The sequence below is a fragment of the Apodemus sylvaticus genome, chromosome 5 (genome assembly GCF_947179515.1).
Source record: "Apodemus sylvaticus chromosome 5, mApoSyl1.1, whole genome shotgun sequence".
In the NCBI taxonomy this organism is placed as follows: domain Eukaryota; kingdom Metazoa; phylum Chordata; class Mammalia; order Rodentia; family Muridae; genus Apodemus; species Apodemus sylvaticus.
This window is the reverse complement of record NC_067476.1, coordinates 68,059,676-68,079,270: the sequence shown is the minus strand read 5'-3', so window position 1 is coordinate 68,079,270 and position 19,595 is coordinate 68,059,676. Positions and strand designations below refer to the sequence as shown.

General features: G+C 38.2%; 1 protein-coding gene across 1 annotated transcript; it reads right to left on the bottom strand.

Moving 5' to 3' along the window:
• Window positions 1–560: 560 nt before the first annotated feature.
• Window positions 561–1,541, bottom strand: LOC127684318 (olfactory receptor 10AG1-like). The gene has a single exon (XM_052181266.1). It carries the CDS (start codon window positions 1,539–1,541, stop codon window positions 561–563), a length of 981 nt encoding a protein of 326 aa, XP_052037226.1.
• Between the last annotated feature and the right edge of the window lie 18,054 nt (window positions 1,542–19,595).

Below are 19,595 nucleotides of genomic sequence, written 5' to 3'. Positions count from 1 at the left end.
ATTTTTATTGTATTAGAGTTTGAGAATTGCAACTCAGCAATACACACAGCACAAAGGCACACATGAAACTCATTTTACATAATTATTTGAGAAATACAATATATTTTGATCACATTTACCACTCAACTTCTTCCCCAAATCCTCCAAGATCTATACCTATTTTATTACCTGCCTCCTACTTGGTAACATTTAAACCTATATAGCCAAATATGTGCTTCTGCTAACAAGGCCATCTACCATATCTTGGTTAGAACCACCACTATCCTCTTAAATAAAACTATTTTTCCCCTTAGAACATGTGAATTACAAATAGCTCCTCAGTTTGGAATGAATGGTCATTATGCCCTACTCCCTGGTACTATAATATGGACTACTGAGAGAAAAGATTGCTATGATTTCTTTGTGGATTGCCATAGGGCCCGTTAACTGAACTTAGTCAAAGGTCACTTGATATGAGATACATTATTAATAATTATAATTGAATATTGGTGAAATAAAATTAACAGTTCTTCTGTACTAAAACAGCATGTAAAATATATAAAGAAACCATTTTTGCGATTTTAAGTGTTCCCATATGTTGATAACTTAGTTTGTAATTTTCTCAATGCTATCATGATATCCTTATTCCTCAGTGTATATATAATGGGATTCAACAGTGGAATCAAAATGGTATAGAAAAGGGATAGCAGCTTTCCCAAGGTTTCTGACTGATATGCTTTTGGTTGTGCATATGTGATAGTAGCTGTTCCATAAAATAAAACCACAACTATCAGATGAGATGAGCATGTGGAAAAGGCTTTAGACCTCCCTCCAGCTGTGGCCAGTTTTAGAACATTGCAGATAATCTTGCCATAGGAGACAAGGATCAACAGAAATGGAACCATGATAAACACTACAGAAGCAATATAGATTGCTAAATTATTCACAAATGTATCACTACAAGCAAGCTTGAGTATTGGGGGGATGTCACAGAAAAAGTGATGGATTTTGTTAGATCCACAGTAAGGCAAAGAGAAAATCTGGTACGTTTGTCCAGTCACAACTGGAATAATACAGATCCAGCAAGCAGCTACAAGCTGCACACAGACCTTATTGTTCATGACCAGGGGATAATGCAAAGGATTGCAAATGGCCACATAACGGTCATAAGCCATGACTGTCAGGAGCAGGAACTCCATACCTCCAAGCATGATGACAAAACAGAGTTGTACAGCGCAGGACAACAAGGAAATAGTCCCTTTTTGGGTACAAAGATCCATGAGCATCCTTGGGATGGTGACTGTCACATAGCAGATTTCCACAAAAGAAAAGTTGCTAAGGAAAAAGTACATAGGGGTCTGTAGAGCAGAGTCAGTTCTTGTTATTAACATTATAATGCTGTTGCTGATCACAATAGACAAATACATGAACAAAAATATCCCAAAAAGCATCCACTGAAGTTGAGGGACATCAGAAAACCCTAAGAGAACAAATTCTGTAATTGTAATATTTAAACTTTTTGTTTTAATTTCCTTTTTATCTGCAGATAAAGCAAATTCCATATATTTAGTGAATTTAGTTCTTAAGGTCCATGAGCTTTTTCTGTTTGGCCTGATGAAATGAATGGGTAAGTACATATGTTCTTTTAAACAGACATTTACCATAATGTTGTCTTTTCACTCCAACATGAGATTGATAACATCAAACACTGATTATATGATTAAAATGAACCCAGGACATGAGATTTATTTTACTAGTTTCAGCTATATTTCATCAAGGTCTTCTGATGTATACATTAATTATAAGAACCTATTGTAAGGAAAATATACATATTTGTATTTTGCAGTTAAAATGTGATTTTATTAAAATTGTTTTGATTTTCATATTACCTTTTTCCCATTTTTATCAGTGCAAAAGTTTTAAATCAGCAGATTTAATTTTGAAGATTTTTCTTAATTCTTTTTCAAAAGAATTTTTAATTCATTTATTGCAATATCCACAGGATAAGATGCTGAATGCCTAGAGAAATGGATTCACAATTAAATGCTTGTTGCTTTCAGCCAGCAGCCTGAGCACTTGAATAGCAAAGTTCACATTTCTAGAAAACCAAGTACATACTGAGAGGGTATGGAAGCCTGCCTCTGATTCCATCAACCATAGACAGAGGTAGGGTGCACAGCAAGGTGATATCTAGACTAGCTATTGCTGACTCTGGGTTTGATTTTCATACAATGCAGTAATAAGCTAAGCAGAAGAGTGGATTTGGAGTTATCCCTGATTTCAAGCTCTGCCTTCTCCAATATGCACACCCATAGATAACAAAACGAAACAAACAAAAAAAAAAACCCCACAACAAACACTCATTAAAAGTGAGAAATGAGACTGCTAGTCCTACTACAGGATTGCCATTCTCCTCAGCTGCTTTCAGCCTTGTCTACAACAGGGATCAGTGGCTTCTGTCTATTGATTGGATACAAATATCCGCATCTGACTGTTTAAGGTACTTAATAGGTCTTCTAGAGTGCGGTCATGCTAGGTCCCTTTCTGTGAGTGCTCCATTGCCTCAGTAATGGTATCAAGCCTTGGGACCTTCAATATCTCAAACACTGGATCACCAAACCAGGCAGCATACACCAGCTGATATGAGGCTCCTAACACACCTACAGTAGAGGACTGCAGGGTCTGTGTTTATTCAGAGATGATACACCTGACCCTCAAGAGACTGGAGCTCCCAGGGAGGTTAGAGGTCAGGTGTGGTGAGGTTTGGGGATATCCAGGTGAAGTCAGGGTGGAGGAGAGGAGGTATGGGATGTGGAATAGTTGAAGGTTGAATGGGTTGGGGGAGGAATAAAACATGGAGTGGAAAAAATGAATTAATTATTTAAAAATAAAACAGTATAACAATTACAAGAAAAAAAAAAGAAATGAAAAGCTCTAGCAGACCTTGAAGATTATTCTTAATACGAGGTACATTATAATATTACTTTACATAATCCTCCATCAGTTGTGGAAATTGTGGTAAATGTGAATCCAAGGTTCTCTAAAGTTTTCCTTTAAAACTATTTTTCATGTTTCCCTTGTAATATCAGATTTCTATGTTACATTAATTCCTTATTGCATATGTGTGTTTTGTCTATTTTCCCTTCATTTCTGATTATAGTAAAACTGGTACTGTCCAACACACATGACTGTGAGCAAAATAATTAAGAAAATAAAGTGCACCACTCATCTTGATTAGAAGTTCTATGTGATTGTAAGATCCCAGCAATAGCTCCGCAAATGTCAAAATACTTCCCAAGTACTTGTTCTCTATTAGCATATAACAAGTATCTATGCATTTGCCAATTTAGTAGTACTCTATATCTTCTAGACTCATTCAGTGATGTCTCTAAATTACTGTATTGAGGTGGCTGAATTTATATTTGACAGTTAATAGCACTGCCTTCTTTTTCAGAGGACATATATGCCATTTTTAGCACTTACGTGGTGTCTGACAAACTATTGTAACACTAAGTCCTAGGGATCTGATGTCTTCCTCTGGCTTCCATAGACACCAAGCATGGATGTGCTATGCAGACATACATCCTGGAAAGTCATTCAAACATATACAAATAAAGGAAATGTAAAAATAGCACATTGATATGCAAATATAATTATATGGTCTTGTGTTTTCAAATTTCCCATGTTTGTTTTAACTACATGTAATATGCTTTTACCAATGATATTACCACAATTTGATAAATATCTTACTTCATTAAGTAGGGAGAAGAGATAAGTAATACCTACTTATAGGGCAGCTCATTTTTAGTTTATAATCTTAGACATGTCTGTGGTGTTTTCAATGCCTCTTGGAATTGTTGTTCAGTTCTTTTCTTGGTGTAAGGAAAGGACTCAAGCTTACCTCTACACAGCCACACAAAGTAGTCTGTGAAACCAAACAGGAATTAAATCTTTAGTGATTTATATGCTCTTGTTTTCCTTAGGCAGCCACAGATTCCATTGTAATTATTTTGGTTTTAGAAATGAATTGCTACTAAACAGGGACAGTGAATCCCCTGGGGTTCATTTCTCTTGTGCATCAGTTTAATTTCAGGAGACTTTATAATGAGTTTCTGAGAAACTCAAACTAATCAATTTTTTGTTCATCTAACCTCAAATTATCTGGGTACATTTATTTTATTTACTATAGGTTTTTACACTTCTTTCATTGGATCTCGTAATCACAAATAGCCTTTGTACATTACACAACACTTTCTTTTTATGTATTATAACGATTTATTTTATGTATAGAAGCACATTTAGCAATTTCCCAAATTTTCTCATCACTGTTCATATTATAAAACCTATTTTAACAGCAAAGCATGGTGACATATACCTTTTATCCCAGCACTTAGGAGGCAGACATAGGTGGATCACTGTGCATTTGAGGCAGGTATGGTCTGTAAAGCAAGTTCTAGGACACTCAGAGCTATTATACAGAAAATTCCTGTGGGAAACAAAACAAAACAAAACAAAGTAAGCAAAACAACCTAGGACAAAACTATTTAAGCATCACCTATGTCTGCACTTATATGTCTTTATGTCTCCTGTTGATTTTTATTGGTTATTTTATTTATTTACATTGTAAATATTATCCCCTTACAGTTTCACCTCCACAAACCCCCTATCCCATTCCCATGGAAAATATTTCAGATAAATCCCCACTCTCCTGCTTCTATGAGGGTGATTCCCCCACCCACACACCCACTCCGGGCGGGCCTCAGTGTATTAACATTCCCTATGCTTTGGCATCTAGTCTTCACAGGAGCAAGGGCCTCCCTTCCCACTGGTTCCAGATAAAGCCATCTCTGCTACATATGGAGCTGCAGCCATGGTTCTCTCCATGTGTATTCTTTCATTGATGGTTTAGTCCTTGGGAGCTCTAGGGTGATCTGGTTGATTGATGTGGTTCTTCCTATGGGGTTGGAAACCCCTTCATCTCCTTCAGTCCTTTCCCTAAGTCCTCCATTGTGGTACCTGTGCTCAGGCTTATGGTTGGCTGCAAGCATCCACCTCTGTATTGGTCAGGCTCTGGCACAGCGTCTCAGGAGACAGCTATATCAGGCTCCTTATAGAAAGCATGTCTTGTCATCAGCAAAAATGTCTGGGTTTGGTGGCTGCATATAACATGGATCCCCAGGTGGGACAGTCTCTGGATGGCCTTTCCTTCAGTCTCAGCTCCAGTCTTTGTATTTCCTTCAGACAGGAGAAATTCTGGGTTTAATTTTTTGAGAAGGGAAGTTGTTCCCATCCCTCAAGCAGGGGCTTGGCCTAATCTCTAGATATGGTCTCTACAGGTTCTTTTTCTTCTTTCTTAAGACTACTGTACCTCTAACAGGGCCTCCCTTCTCCTTAGCTTCTTTCAGCCTTTCCCTAATTCAACCACAAGTGTCAGCTGCTTCTGTCTCTTGGCTGGTTGAAAATATTTGCATTTTACTCTTTCAGCTGCTTGTTGGGTGTTCCAGAGTATGGTCATGCTAGGGCCCTTTTTGTAAGCACTCCATAACCTCAGTTATAGTGCCAGGTTTTGGGACCTCCCCTTGAGCTGGATTCCACTTTGGACCTTTTTTTCCTCAGGCTTCATTTCCATCCTTGTAATTCTTTCAGACAGCAACAATTATGGGTCAGAGTTGTGACTGTGGGATGGTCCCTCTCTCCTTCATTTGATGCCTATTTTTTTTTGTATTTATTGAAAAGGGAAATAAAGGGAAGTAAAAGCACTTTATGATAAAATCAAAGATTTACATGGAAAATATTTCAGATAAAGACATTAAAACTGACAATTTTCATGGAAAATTAAGGAGTAAAGTGGTAGACATGTAAAACATTGCTAAATTAATTGAAATATGGGCTAGAAACACTTTATAATAGAATTTAAGATTTACGTGGAAAAATATTTCTAATAAAATTGTAGAAAAACGTAGAAAAACATGGTAGACTTGAAGATTATCAAGGAAAATTTTATATAGATATAATAATGGTAGGCATAAAAGTATTACTAATTTTATTAAAAGTGCAATTATAAAAATTTTCTGATAAACTTGAATATTCACATGGAAAATATTTCTGATAAATTGTAGAAATATATAGAAAACATGTTAAAATTAAAGATTATCATGGGAATTATATAGATAAAATGATAAGCATAAAGATAATTCTAAGTTGATTGAAGGTGGAATTATAAACATTTTTAGATAACATTGAAGATTTACATGGAAAATATTTCTGGTAAAATTCATGAAATAAATAGACAAACATGTTAAAATTGACTATTTCATGGAAAATTTTACATAAAAATGGTTGATGTAAAAACTCTAAATTAATTGAAGGTGGAATTAAAAACATTTGTGATAAAATCAAAGATTTACTTTGTAAACATTTCTAATAAAATAGAGGAAGTATATAGAAAACATATTAAAATTGAAGATTATCATGAAAAATAATACAGATAAAATAGTAGACATAAAATAAATTACTAAATTAATTAAAAGGGGAATTGAAAACATTTTCTGATAAAATTGAAGATTTACATGAGAAATATTTATTAGTCTATGTCTTTTTAATTGGGGAGTTGAGTCCATTGTTGTTAAGAGATATTAGGGAGTAGTAATTGTTGCTTCCTGTTATATTTGATGTTATTTTTATGTTTGTGTGGGTATCTTCTTTCGGGTTTGTTGGAAGAAGATTACTTTCTTGCTTTTTCTAGGGTGAGGTTTCCCTCCTTGTGTTGGCATTTTCCATCAATTATCCTTTGTAGGGCTGGATCTGTGGACAGACATTGTGCAAATTTGGTTTTATCATGGAATATCTTGGTTTCTCCATCTATGACGATTGAGAGTTTTGCTGGGTATAGTAGCCTGGGCTGGCATTTGTGTTCTTTTAGGGTCTGTATGAGGCCTGCCCAGGATCTTCTAGCTTTCATGGTTTCTGGTGAGAAGTCTGGTGTGATTCTCATAGGTCTGCCTTTCTAAGTTACTTGCCCCTTTTCCCTTACTGCTTTTAATATTCTTTCTTTATTTAGTGAATTTGGTGTTTTGATTATTATGTGCTGGAAGGATTTTCTGTTCTGGTCCAGTCTATTTGGAGTTCTGAAGGCTTCTTGTATGTTCATGGCATCTCTTTCTCTAGGTTAAGGAAGCTTTCTTCTACAATTTTGTTGAAGATATTTACTGGGCCTTTAAGATGTAAATCCTCGCTCTTGTCTATACCTATAATCCTTAGGTTTGGTCTTCTCGTTGTGTCCTGGAGTTCCTGCATGGTTTGAGTTACCAGCTTTATGCGTTTTGCGTTTTCTTTGATGGTTAAGTCAATGTTTTGTATGGTATCTTGAGCACCTGAAGTTCTTTCTTCTATCTGTTGTATTCTGTTGTTAACACTTGCATCTATGACTCCTGAATTTTTTCCAAAGTTTTCTATCTTCAGAGTTGTCTCACCTTGTGATTTCATTGTTTCTACTTCCATTTGTAGATTCTGGATGGTTTTGTTCAGTTCCTTCACTTGATTGCTTGTTTTCCTGTAATTCTTTAAGGGATTTTTGTGTTTCTTCTTTAAGGATTTCTGCCTGTTGAGCCATGATCTCATGTATTTCTTTAAGGGAGTTATTTAAGGCTTTCTTGAAGCCCTCTCATTTGATGCCTTATCTTCATGCTGGAGGTAGGCTCTATAAGTTTCCTCTCCCTACTGTTGGGCATTTCATCTAAGGTCCCTCCTTTTGAATCCTGATAGTCTCTCACCTTCCAGGACTCTGCTACATTCTGGAGGGTCCTTTGAGCCTCCTATCTCTGAGGCTGCCTGTTTCCATTCTTTCTGCTGGCCCTCAGTGCTTCAGTCCTTTTTCCTCACCCAATTCTAAATCAGGTAGTTATCTGGAGTGTCAGTTTCTATCTTCTTGAATTCTTTATATATTTTTTATATTTAGTCTCTGTCAGATGTAGGGATCGTGTAGGCATTTTTCCAATCTGTAGGCTGTCATTTTTTTTCCTGATGACAGTGTCCAATGACTTACAGAAGCTTTTCAGTTTCATGAGGTCACATATATTAATTTTTGACTTTAGTGTTTGAGCCACTGTTGTTCTGTTAAGGAAGTTGTTTCCTGTTCCATCAGAACTAGACTACTCCCTACTTTCTCTTCATTAGATTAAGTGTGTCTAGTTTTTTTTTTTTTTTTTTTTTTATTCGATATAATTTATTTACATTTCAAATGATTTCCCCTCTTCTAGCCCCCCCCACTCCCCGAAAGTCCCGTACGCCCCCTTCTCTTCCCCTGTCCTCCCACCCACCCCTTCCCACTTCCCCGTTCTGGTTTTGCTGAATACTGTTTCACTGAGTCTTTCCAGAACCAGGAGCCACTCCTCCTTTCTTCTTGTACCTCATTTGATGTGTGGATTATGTTTTGGGTATTCCAGTTTTCTAGGTTAATATCCACTTATTAGTGAGTGCATACCATGATTCACCTTTTGAGTCTGGGTTACCTCACTTAGTATGATATTCTCTAGCTCCATCCATTTGCCTAAGAATTTCATGAATTCATTGTTTCTAATGGCTGAATAGTACTCCATTGTGTAGATATACCACATTTTTTGCATCCACTCTTCTGTTGAGGGATACCTGGGTTCTTTCCAGCATCTGGCAATTACAAATAGGGCTGCTATGAACATAGTAGAACATGTATCCTTATTACATGGTGGGGAGTCTTCTGGGTATATGCCCAGGAGTGGTATAGCAGGATCTTCTGGAAGTGAGGTGCCCAGTTTTCGGAGGAACCGCCAGACTGATTTCCAGAGTGGTTGTACCAATTTGCAACCCCACCAGCAGTGGAGGAGTGTTCCTCTTTCTCCACACCCTCTCCAACACCTGCTGTCTCCTGAATTTTTAATCTTAGCCATTCTGACTGGTGTAAGATGAAATCTTAGGGTTGTTTTGATTTGCATTTCCCTAATGACTAATGAAGTTGAGCATTTTTTAAGATGCTTCTCCGCCATCCGAAGTTCTTCAGGGGAGAATTCTTTGTTTAACTCTGTACCCCATTTTTTAATAGGGTTGTTTGGTTTTCTGGAGTCTAACTTCTTGAGTTCTTTATATATATTGGATATTAGCCCTCTGTCTGATGTAGGATTGGTGAAGATCTTTTCCCAATTTGTTGGTTGCCGATCTGTCCTCTTGATGGTGTCCTTTGCCTTACAGAAACTTTGTAATTTTATGAGGTCCCATTTGTCAATTCTTGCTCTTAGAGCATACGCTATTGGTGTTCTGTTCAGGAACTTTCTCCCTGTACCGATGTCCTCAAGGGTCTTCCCCAGTTTTTTTTCTATTAGCTTCAGAGTGTCTGGCTTTATGTGGAGGTCCTTGATCCATTTGGATTTGAGCTTAGTACAAGGAGACAAGGATGGATCAATTCGCATTCTTCTGCATGCTGACCTCCAGTTGAACCAGCACCATTTGTTGAAAAGGCTATCTTTTTTCCATTGGATGTTTTCAGCCTCTTTGTCGAGGATCAAGTGGCCATAGGTGTGTGGGTTCATTTCTGGATCTTCAATCCTGTTCCATTGATCCTCCTGCCTGTCACTGTACCAATACCATGCAGTTTTTAGCACTATTGCTCTGTAGTATTGCTTGAGGTCAGGGATACTGATTCCCCCAGATTTCCTTTTGTTGCTGAGAATAGTTTTAGCTATCCTGGGTTTTTTGTTGTTCCAGATGAATTTGATAATTGCTCTTTCTAACTCTGTGAAGAATTGAGTTGGGATTTTGATGGGTATTGCATTGAATCTGTATAGTACTTTAGGCAAAATGGCCATTTTAACTATATTGATTCTACCGATCCATGAGCATGGGAGGTTTTCCCATTTTTTGAGGTCTTCTTCCATTTCCTTCTTCAGAGTCTTGAAGTTCTTGTCATACAGATCTTTCACATGTTTGGTAAGAGTCACCCCAAGATACTTTATACTGTTTGTGGCTATTGTGAAGGGGGTCATTTCCCTAATTTCTTTCTCAGCCTGCTTATCCTTTGAGTATAGGAAGGCCACTGATTTGCTTGAGTTGACTTTATAACCTGCCACTTTGCTGAAGTTGTTTATCAGCTGTAGGAGCTCTCTAGTGGAGTTCTTTGGGTCACTTAGGTAGACGATCATGTCGTCTGCAAATAATGATAGTTTGACTTCTTCCTTTCCAATTTGTATCCCTTTGATCTCCTTATGTTGTCGAATTGCCCGAGCTAGTACCTCAAGTACAATATTGAAAAGATAAGGAGAAAGGGGGCAGCCTTGTCTGGTCCCTGATTTCAGTGGGATTGCTTCAAGTTTCTCTCCATTTAGTTTGATGCTGGCTACCGGTTTGCTGTATATTGCTTTTACTATGTTTAGGTATGGGCCTTGAATTCCTGTTCTCTCCAAGACTTTAAGCATGAAGGGATGCTGAATTTTGTCAAATGCTTTTTCAGCATCCAATGAAATGACCATGTGGTTTTGTTCTTTGAGTTTGTTTATGTAGTGGATTGTATTGATGGATTTCCGTATATTGAACCAACCCTGCATTCCCGGGATAAAGCCTACTTGATCATGGTGGATGATCGTTTTGATGTGTTCTTTGATTCGGTTGGCAAGAATTTTATTGAGTATTTTTGCATCGATGTTCATAAGGGAAATTGGTCTGAAGTTCTCTTTCTTTGTTGGATCTTTGTGTGGCTTTGGTATCAGCGTAATTGTGGCTTCGTAGAAGGAATTGGGTAGTGTTCCTTCTGTTTCTATTTTGTGGAATAGTTTGAAGAGTATTGGTGTTAACTCTTCTTTGAAGGTCTGGTAGAATTCTGCACTGAAGCCATCTGGTCCTGTGCTTTTTTTGGTTGGAAGACTTTCTATGACTCCTTCTATTTCTTTAGGCATTATGGGACTGTTTAGATGGTCTAGTTGGTCCTGATTTAATTTTGGTATTTGGTATCTGTCAAGGAAATTGTCCATTTCCTCCAGATTCTCCAGTTGTGTTGAGTATAGGCTCTTGTAGTAGGATCTGATGATTTTTTGGATTTCCTCAGTTTCCGTTGTTATATCTCCCTTTTCATTTCTAAGTTTGTTAATTTGGATACTTTCTCTGTGCCCTTTGGTCATTCTGGCTAAGGGTTTATCTATCTTGTTGATTTTCTCAAAGAACCAGCTCCTGGTATTGTTGATTTTTTGTATGGTTCTCTTTGTTTCTACTTGATTGATTTCGGCCCTGAGTTTGATGATTTCCTGCCTTCTACTCCTCCTGGGCGAAATAGCTTCTTTTTGTTCCAGGGCTTTCAGGTGTGTCATTAAGCTGGTAATGTATGCTCTCTCCATTTTCTTTTTGGAGGCACTCAGGGCTATGAGTTTTCCTCTTAGCACTGCTTTCATTGTGTCCCATAGATTTGGGTATGTTGTGTTTTCATTTTCATTGTGTTCTAAAAAGTCTTTAATTTCTTTCTTTATTTCTTCCTTGACCAAGGTATCATTGAGTAGAGTATTGTTCAGTTTCCACGTGTATGTGGGCTTTCTGTTGTTTCTGTTGCTATTGAAGACCACTTTTACTCCATAGTGATCAGATAGGAGGCATGGGATTAGTTCGATCTTCTTATATTTGTTGAGGTCTGTCTTGTGACCAATTATATGGTCGATTTTGGAGAAGGTACCATGAGGTGCTGAGAAAAAGGTATATTCTTTTGTTTTAGGATAGAATGTTCTATATATATCTGTTAAATCTAATTGGTCCAAAGCTTCAATTAGTTTCATTATGTCCCTGTTTAGTTTCTGTTTTCCTGATCGGTCCATTGAGGAAAGTGCAGTGTTGAAGTCACCCACAATTATTGTGTTAGGTGCAATGTGTGCTTTTAGTTTTAATAAAGTTTCTTTTACGAAAGAGGGTGCCCTTGCATTTGGGGCATAGATGTTCAGGATTGACAGTTCTTCTTTTTGTATTTTTCCTTTGACCAGCAAGAAGTGTCCCTCAGGGTCTCTTTTGATGACTTTGGGTTGAAAGTCAATTTTATCTGATATTAAAATGGCTACTCCAGCTTGTTTCCTGAGACCATTTGCTTGTAAAATTGTCTTCCAGCCTTTTACTCTAAGGTAGTGTTTGTCTTTGACCCTGAGGTGTGTTTCCTGTAAGCAGCAAAATGTAGGGTCCTGTTTACGTATCCATTCAGTTAGTCTGTGTCTTTTTATTGGGGCATTAAGTCCATTGATGTTAAGAGATATTAAGGAATAGTGATTGTTACTTCCTATCATTTTTGACGTTATTTTTTAAATTTGAATGCTTAACTTCTTTTGGGTTTGATGAAAGGTTACTATCTTGCTTTTTCCAGGGTGAAGTTTCCCTCCTTGTATTGGTGTTGTCCTCCTATTATCCTTTTTAGGGCCGGGTTTGTGGATAGATATTGGGTAAACTTGGTTTTGTCATGAAATATCTTAGTTTCTCCATCTATGGTGATTGAGAGTTTTGCTGGATATAGTAGTTTTGGTTGGCATTTGTGTTCTTTTAGAGTCTGCATGAGATCTGCCCAGGACCTTCTAGCCTTCATAGTCTCAGGTGAAAAGTCTGCTGTGATTCTGATAGGTCTTCCTTTATATGTTACTTGGCCTTTTTCTCTTACTGCCTTTAGTATTCTTTCTTTGTTTAGAACATTTGGTGTTTTGATTATTATGTGACGGGAAGTATTTCTGTTCTGGTCCAGTCTGTTTGGAGTTCTGTAGGCTTCTTGTATATTCATGGGCATCTCTCTCTTTAGGTTAGGGAAGTTTTCTTCCATAATTTTATTGAAGATATTTGCTGGCCCTTTAAGTTGTAAATCTTCACTCTCATCTATGCCTATAATCCTTAGGTTTGGTCTTCTCATTGTGTCCTGGATTTCCTGGATATTTTGGGTTACAAGCTTTTTGCATTTTGCATTTTCTTTAACTGTTGAGTCCATGGTTTCTATGGAATCTTCAGCATCTGAGATTCTTTCTTCTATCTCTTGTATTCTGTTGTTGATATTTGTATCTCTGTCCCCTGATTTCTTCCCAAGGCTTTCTATCTCCAAAGTTGTCTCCCTTTGAGTTTTCTTAGTTGTTTCTACTTCTGATTTTAGATCCTGGATGGTTTTGCTTAGCTCCTTCACTTGCATGTTTGTGTTTTCCTGTAATTCTTTAAGAGATTTTTGTGTTTCCTCTTTCATGAGCTCAGCCTGTTGACCAAAGTTCTCCTGTATTTCTTTAAGAGATTTTTGTGTTTCGTCTTTCATGACCTCAGCCTGTTGAGCAAAGTTCTCCTGTATTTCTTTAAGTGTTTTTTGCATTTCCTCCTTGTTGGCTTTTGTATTCTCCTGGATTTCTTTCAATGATTTTTGTGTTTCCCTTGCAAGGGCTTCTAACTTTTGATCCATTTTCTCCTGAATTTCTTTATGTATGACCTTCATGTGTTCCTGTACCAGCATCATGACCAGTGATTTTAAATCCAAATCTTGTTTTACTGGTGTGATGGGGTATCCAGGACATGTTGGTAGAGGAGAATTGGGTTCAGATGTTGCCATATTGCCTTGATTTCTGTTAGTGACGTTCCTGCGTTTGCCTTTTGCCATCTAGATCTCACTGGTGTTAGTTTATCTTGTCAGTGCTGGACTCACCAGTGCAAGCTGCCCCTTCCCAGTTGGCCTCTGGTGCACAGCTTACCTCCTGCACTGCTTGTAGACAGTGTGCTGCTGCCCAGGCTGTTCAGATCCCAAAGCAGGCACCCGAAGGCTCCCGCTGGGGCCCGCTGGATTCACTGGAGCACACTGACTTCTCCCAGCTGGCCGCCCGGAAGCCCAGCTAGCCACTTGCTGGACTTGGAGATGTAATGCTGCCGCCCAGACTGATCTGGATCCGGAAGCGGAGAGAGTAGAGCTAAGGGCTTCTGCCTGAGGCCTTGCCCCAGATTGTGTCTGTGGAGCAGATGGAGCCTGTGTGCACTCCCAGGGAGTGCGGAAGGTGTATGCTACTGTGACCTCCCCTGTGTTCCGCTCACTCCGCTGGGCAGCCGATCTGCCAACCGGGCTGTCGCACACAAGGTTAGCCTGGCCGCCCAGTCCCTGAGTCCAGGCAAAAGCCTGGGAGGCCAAGGTCCGAGCAAAGTTCCCCTAGAGCTATGACTGTTAATTGGGTTTGCCAGGTGACTAGGATGGCGGGCGTGCGCGCCCGCGCTCCCTGAAAGCGCCGGGAGAGTCTGCTTTGCTAACAATCACCTGGGCGGGTTGACTCACAGATTGCCCACCAAGCCGCCCAGTTCTTGGGGTCAGTCCTGTGCCTTTTGGGGCCTGGACCCCCGCTTTGTTAGCCTTAGGCTATGCCTGTTACAGGTCTGCCCGCCTGAGCTCTCTGTCGTCCTGCAGGCAAAATGGCGGCGGCGCGCTCGCAGGCCTGGGCAAAAAACCTCCTGGCTGGGTTGGCACCCCGATGGCCCCCCGACCCGCCCAGGGCCTGGGTGCAGGCCAACGCCTGTCGGGCTCAGACCACCGCGGTGTTGGCCTCGGATTATGTTTGTGTACCTCAGTCTGTCCGATTCCTGGAGTACGGAACCAATATGGATGCTCCTCTCCTGACTGGTGGGAGGCCGAGTTCTGAAGTGGCCTCCGTGCAGGAAAGGCGCCGCACAACTGCAGCTGCTTGCTGCCCGGCTGGTCAGCGAAGGTCAGTGGTCGTGGGCGCAGGGCCTAACTGGTCCCTGTGACGCCTTGGTTCCACTGCTGATGGCCCTTCAGCTGGAGCAGCCACTGCTGCCGCTGCCGCCGCCGCCGCCCCACAATCTGAGTGTGTCTAGTTTTATGTTGACTTCTTTGGTCCATTTGGACTTGAGTTTTGTGCAGGGTGATAAATATAGAACTATTTGCATTTTTCTTCTTGCAGTACGCCAGTTAATCTAGCACCATTTGCTGATGATACACAAGCACTGAGGTATAGCTAACCTACCAGTGAACATGTCTCTCCTGCTCCCAAAAGTGATTAGCTCTACTTCAGCAGCCATAGACTACTAATATATCTTTGCCTGGAGTAGGGCCTTATGATCCTTCCCAAAATCAATATTAGAATTGTACAATATTGAACTAGTGCAAACAGCATAGCTAGTGTAAATTGCTATATGTAATAGTCATATATGCCCATAAAACAGCATTTGAGTACCTCTCTTGCCCATTGTCTTGCTTTCACATTTTTATGTCCAGTTTTTCAAGGTGTTCTTTAAAAGTTGCGATGAAGGAGGTTGATATAAACGAGTCATCTGTAATTGAGCATTTAATCACTGACTCTTTGCACTTTAACCACTGAAAAGCATCTTCATTACTCATCACAAACTATAAAAGATGTTTTGCTCTAAGCAAGTTTGGTAACAGCAGAGTCATAACATTTAAAAGGCAGTCTACCTGATCACGAAATATATCAACATCAAGGTAATTCATATCCAGTGACTATGTCTTTAATCATGGGGTTTTGATCAGGTTTGTAATAAGAGATATGAATTTCCTCCTCTGGAGAATGTCTGACACCTAATTAACTAATATAAGTCAGTTTAATTAATATAAGTCAGTTAATATAAGTATTATATATATTAATATAAGTTAATATAATATATAAGTATTAGTCAGACTAATTAATATAAGTCTGTTATAATCCTCGTGCAAGAAATGCTGCTCTTGTGCAGTAGGCATCCCTTATCTGGCAAGTTAACTCTAGCACACATAGTCCAGTACTGCAGAAATGACATTTTATAGTTTAAGCAAACTTTTAATGTTTGAAAAGCATTTTACAGAGATTGATTCTTTTTTGTTTTTGTGGGGGTGTAGGGGGTTTTGAGACAGGATTTCTCTGAGTAGCCTTTGCTGTCCTAGAACTCACTCTGTAGACCAGGTTGGCCTTGAACTCAGAAATCCGCCTGCCTCTGCCTTCCAAGTGCTGGGATTAAAGGTGTGTGCCACCATAGCCTGGCTAAGATTGTTTCTTCTTTTCTGTAAAGTGAAACCTTCACCTCTGGAATGGTGTTACTGCACACAGATGACATTTTCTTTCTTCTCAATATTTTGCTTGTGATAAATTCTCTTTGTTTTATTTAATTGTTTTCTATTTTTCAATTTAATTTTTATTATCATTAATACAAGACAGAAACATAAAGGTATGGTATATCTGTTCCATAAACTCTTAGTCTCTATTGGGTACAGTACTGGTTTTCCATAATTTGCTTTGTCATGACAGATGGAATTTTAAAAGCAGATTTGACTCCATTTATGATGCTGAGTAATTGTGTACCTGGATGTTCTTTTAAATGCTACTACCTGTTAGGAACCACATTCAGACATAGAATATTTAAGGACTGGCCCTTAGGCTTAGAAAAGGTACCATTCAATAAATTTATTGGTGTGAATTGCAATTATATGGGTCCATTGGTGTGCTAAAATTCTATCAGTAAGATCAAACCTGATAATGAAGTCCAAGAATGTATAAGATACTCTAGACCAAAAAAGGGGTATAACGTTTCATTGGCAACATATAAAAATGAGAAGAAAAATGTGCTTTCATGATATGAAAAAGTTTCTCGGGCTAGAGAGATGGCTCAGCAGTTAAGAGCACTGACTGCTTTTAACTGACCCTGAGGTCAAATCCCAGCAACCACATGGTGGCTCACAACCATCTGTAAAGAGATCTCTCGCCCTCTTCTGGTGCCTCTGGGGACAGCTACAGTGTGCTTATAATAACAGGTATATCTTTGGCCAAAACTAGTGGGGCAGACCCAAGAGAGGAGAGGCCCTGTATTTAAATTCCCAGCAACCACATGATGTCTCACAACCATCAGTACAGCTACGGTGTACTCATATACATAAAATGAATAAGTCTTAAAAAGTATCTCTATAGCAAACTATCAACAGAAAAGACATATTACAGAATATAACATATCTTTGCTAGACATATATCTAAAATAGGATTAATATATGGAATATATATTCAAACAGTTAATGAGAAAATTATTAATTAAATATTTAAAATTATGTGAAATAAAATTTTCCAAAAAAATGATAAAAGAGATTATAAAAAGTGAAATGCAGATGTCCAGTACTCACAGAGTAATGTAATCAACCTCAAAAAAACATTGTGACAAAGAAACATAGATTAAAAACTACACTGAGATTTTAACTTGCTACAGTGTGAATTCTAATCATTTAAGAAAAGAAATGACAGGGTTGGAGTGGTACCTTAGCAATTAAAAATATGTTCTAAAAGTTCCAAGTAATGTCCAAAAGTATCTAACAACATTTTCTGATTTCCTGTGGCACCTGACCTCATGTGATGCACATAAACTCAAAATGTGCATGCAAATAGACATAAAGAGAACATAAAAATAAATAAAACAAATACACAATGCTGTTGAGAGCAAAGAGACAGATACAGAGAGAGAAGAGACAGACAGAGACACAGTGGGACAGAGAGACACACAGAGACAGAGACACATGCACTGAATCATTGAGTAATTTTGTGGAATGCAAACCAGTCTAGTCTCTATAAAATGAGCATTAAACCATTTCTATAATGAAAATAGATCAACCATATGATCAAACTATGCCACTTCAGTATGGCATTTATACGCTCATGTCTCAAAATATCACAGAGGTACTATCACATCAGCATTCATTGTGGCACTGCTCATAGTAGGTAAGTTTTGGAACCTATCACTTGAAAATATAGCATAGGTACAAAACAGATGTGTTTGAAGTGTTTGCAAACAAGAATAAAAATAAATTATGTCCTTTGGAAAAAAATGTATACAACTGAAATTCGTAACTTGATTAATGAATTTTCAGAAATGCATAACTTAATTTCTGTCATTTATTAAAGATCATTTCTGTCTTGTTTTCTGTCATTTGTGGATTCTATATTTTATGGGGATTTATTGTTTTATGTTTCAAATCATACATATAAATATATATAATTGACATATAGATGTATGTGAGAGAGAAACAGACAGAGACAGAGAAAGAGAGAGAAAGAGAGAAAGAGAGAGAGGGAGAGGGAAAGAGAGAAAAAGGGAGAGGAAAAGAGAGCGAGAGGGAGAGGGAATTAGGAGTATATTAAATATGTAAATTAGTACCAAAGACAAGTAATAAATGCCATTGTGAGGAGCTGGAAAAAGGACCCAAGGAGCTGAAGAGGTTTGCAGCCCCATAGGAGGAACAATAATAAGTACCAACCAGTACACCCCAGAGCTCCCAGACTAAACCACCAACCAAAGAGTACACATGGAGGGACCCATGGCTCCAGCTGCACATGTAGGACCGGATGGCCTTTTCAGACATCCATGAGAGGAGAGGCCTTTGGTCCTGCGAAGGCTTGATGCCCTAGTGTAGGGGAATTCCAGGTCAGGGAAGTGGGAAGTGGGGCTTGGTAAGCAGGGGCAGGCAGAATGGGTTAGGGGTTTTTTAAGAGGGGTAATGAGGAAAGTGCATGTCATTTGAAATGTAAATAAAGCAAATATATGATAAAATAAAATTAAATTTAAAAAGATTTAAAAATGCCGTTTTGTGTGTGTATAGAATGAGAAAGAAACAATATATTCCAAATAAAGTTGGACATGACATTATGAATCAAATTCTATAATATCTATAATAATTTATAGTATAGATGTAAAATAAATGAATACAATATAGGCATCCTAGGATTTGAAAGTAAGTTCATAGAAGATTATAGAGTTCTGTGAATGCAGTAACATAACAGAGACACATCATTGGTTAAATTTTGCTTTCAATTTCATTGTTTATAGTCTCTCAGTTTACGAAAAAATCTGTCAGGATATAGAAAGTTTCATTACTTCGACAATTAACTTAATCTATGCTTCAAGAAATATTTGATATAACATTATATTATGTCAGATATAGTACAAAACATAGTATCAGAAAATATATGTGAAGATAAGGGAGATAATTAAAATAAGTAATTTAGAATTATAAATATGTCACATGAAAACAGACTGGTTCAGCTCACTCTTTCATGCAGATATGTGGCTGCATAAACTATTTGTAGTAAGTGAGAAATGAACTCACAGCAGCTGATGTTCTTCAGTTCACTGGACCTGAATTAAACTTGCCTTGTCAAGAATACGTTATGAATTTGAGAAGGAAAGCTACTCTGCTGTCAGGAATACTACGAACTAAAAATTCAGCTAGAGCAGGAGTTAGTTCCTTCAATAGAGGATCCATAATACATTTAAACTTGTCACACACAGGATCTCAGAAAAGATTCATGGGTCATGAAACAAAATAAAGACCTATATGTAGAGAAGGATTTGGATGGAGCAATTGGGTTTTGATAGGAAAAAGGATATATTACTCCCATGGAAAAATTGTCAAAGAATAAATTGAATTGATAAATGTTTCATTAGCATACAACATCAACAATATATCCATTCAGTGAGTGTATTTCTAAGCAAAGTGATGTTATATGAGCTTTCAAACTAACAAAGACAGTTCTTAGCAGGGGGGTGAATAGTATCTCAGAGTAAAAGAACATATGGGAAGTCTGTGAGGGAGACTTGAGTTTGTATTTCTGTCACTTGAGTAGAAAACCATGATA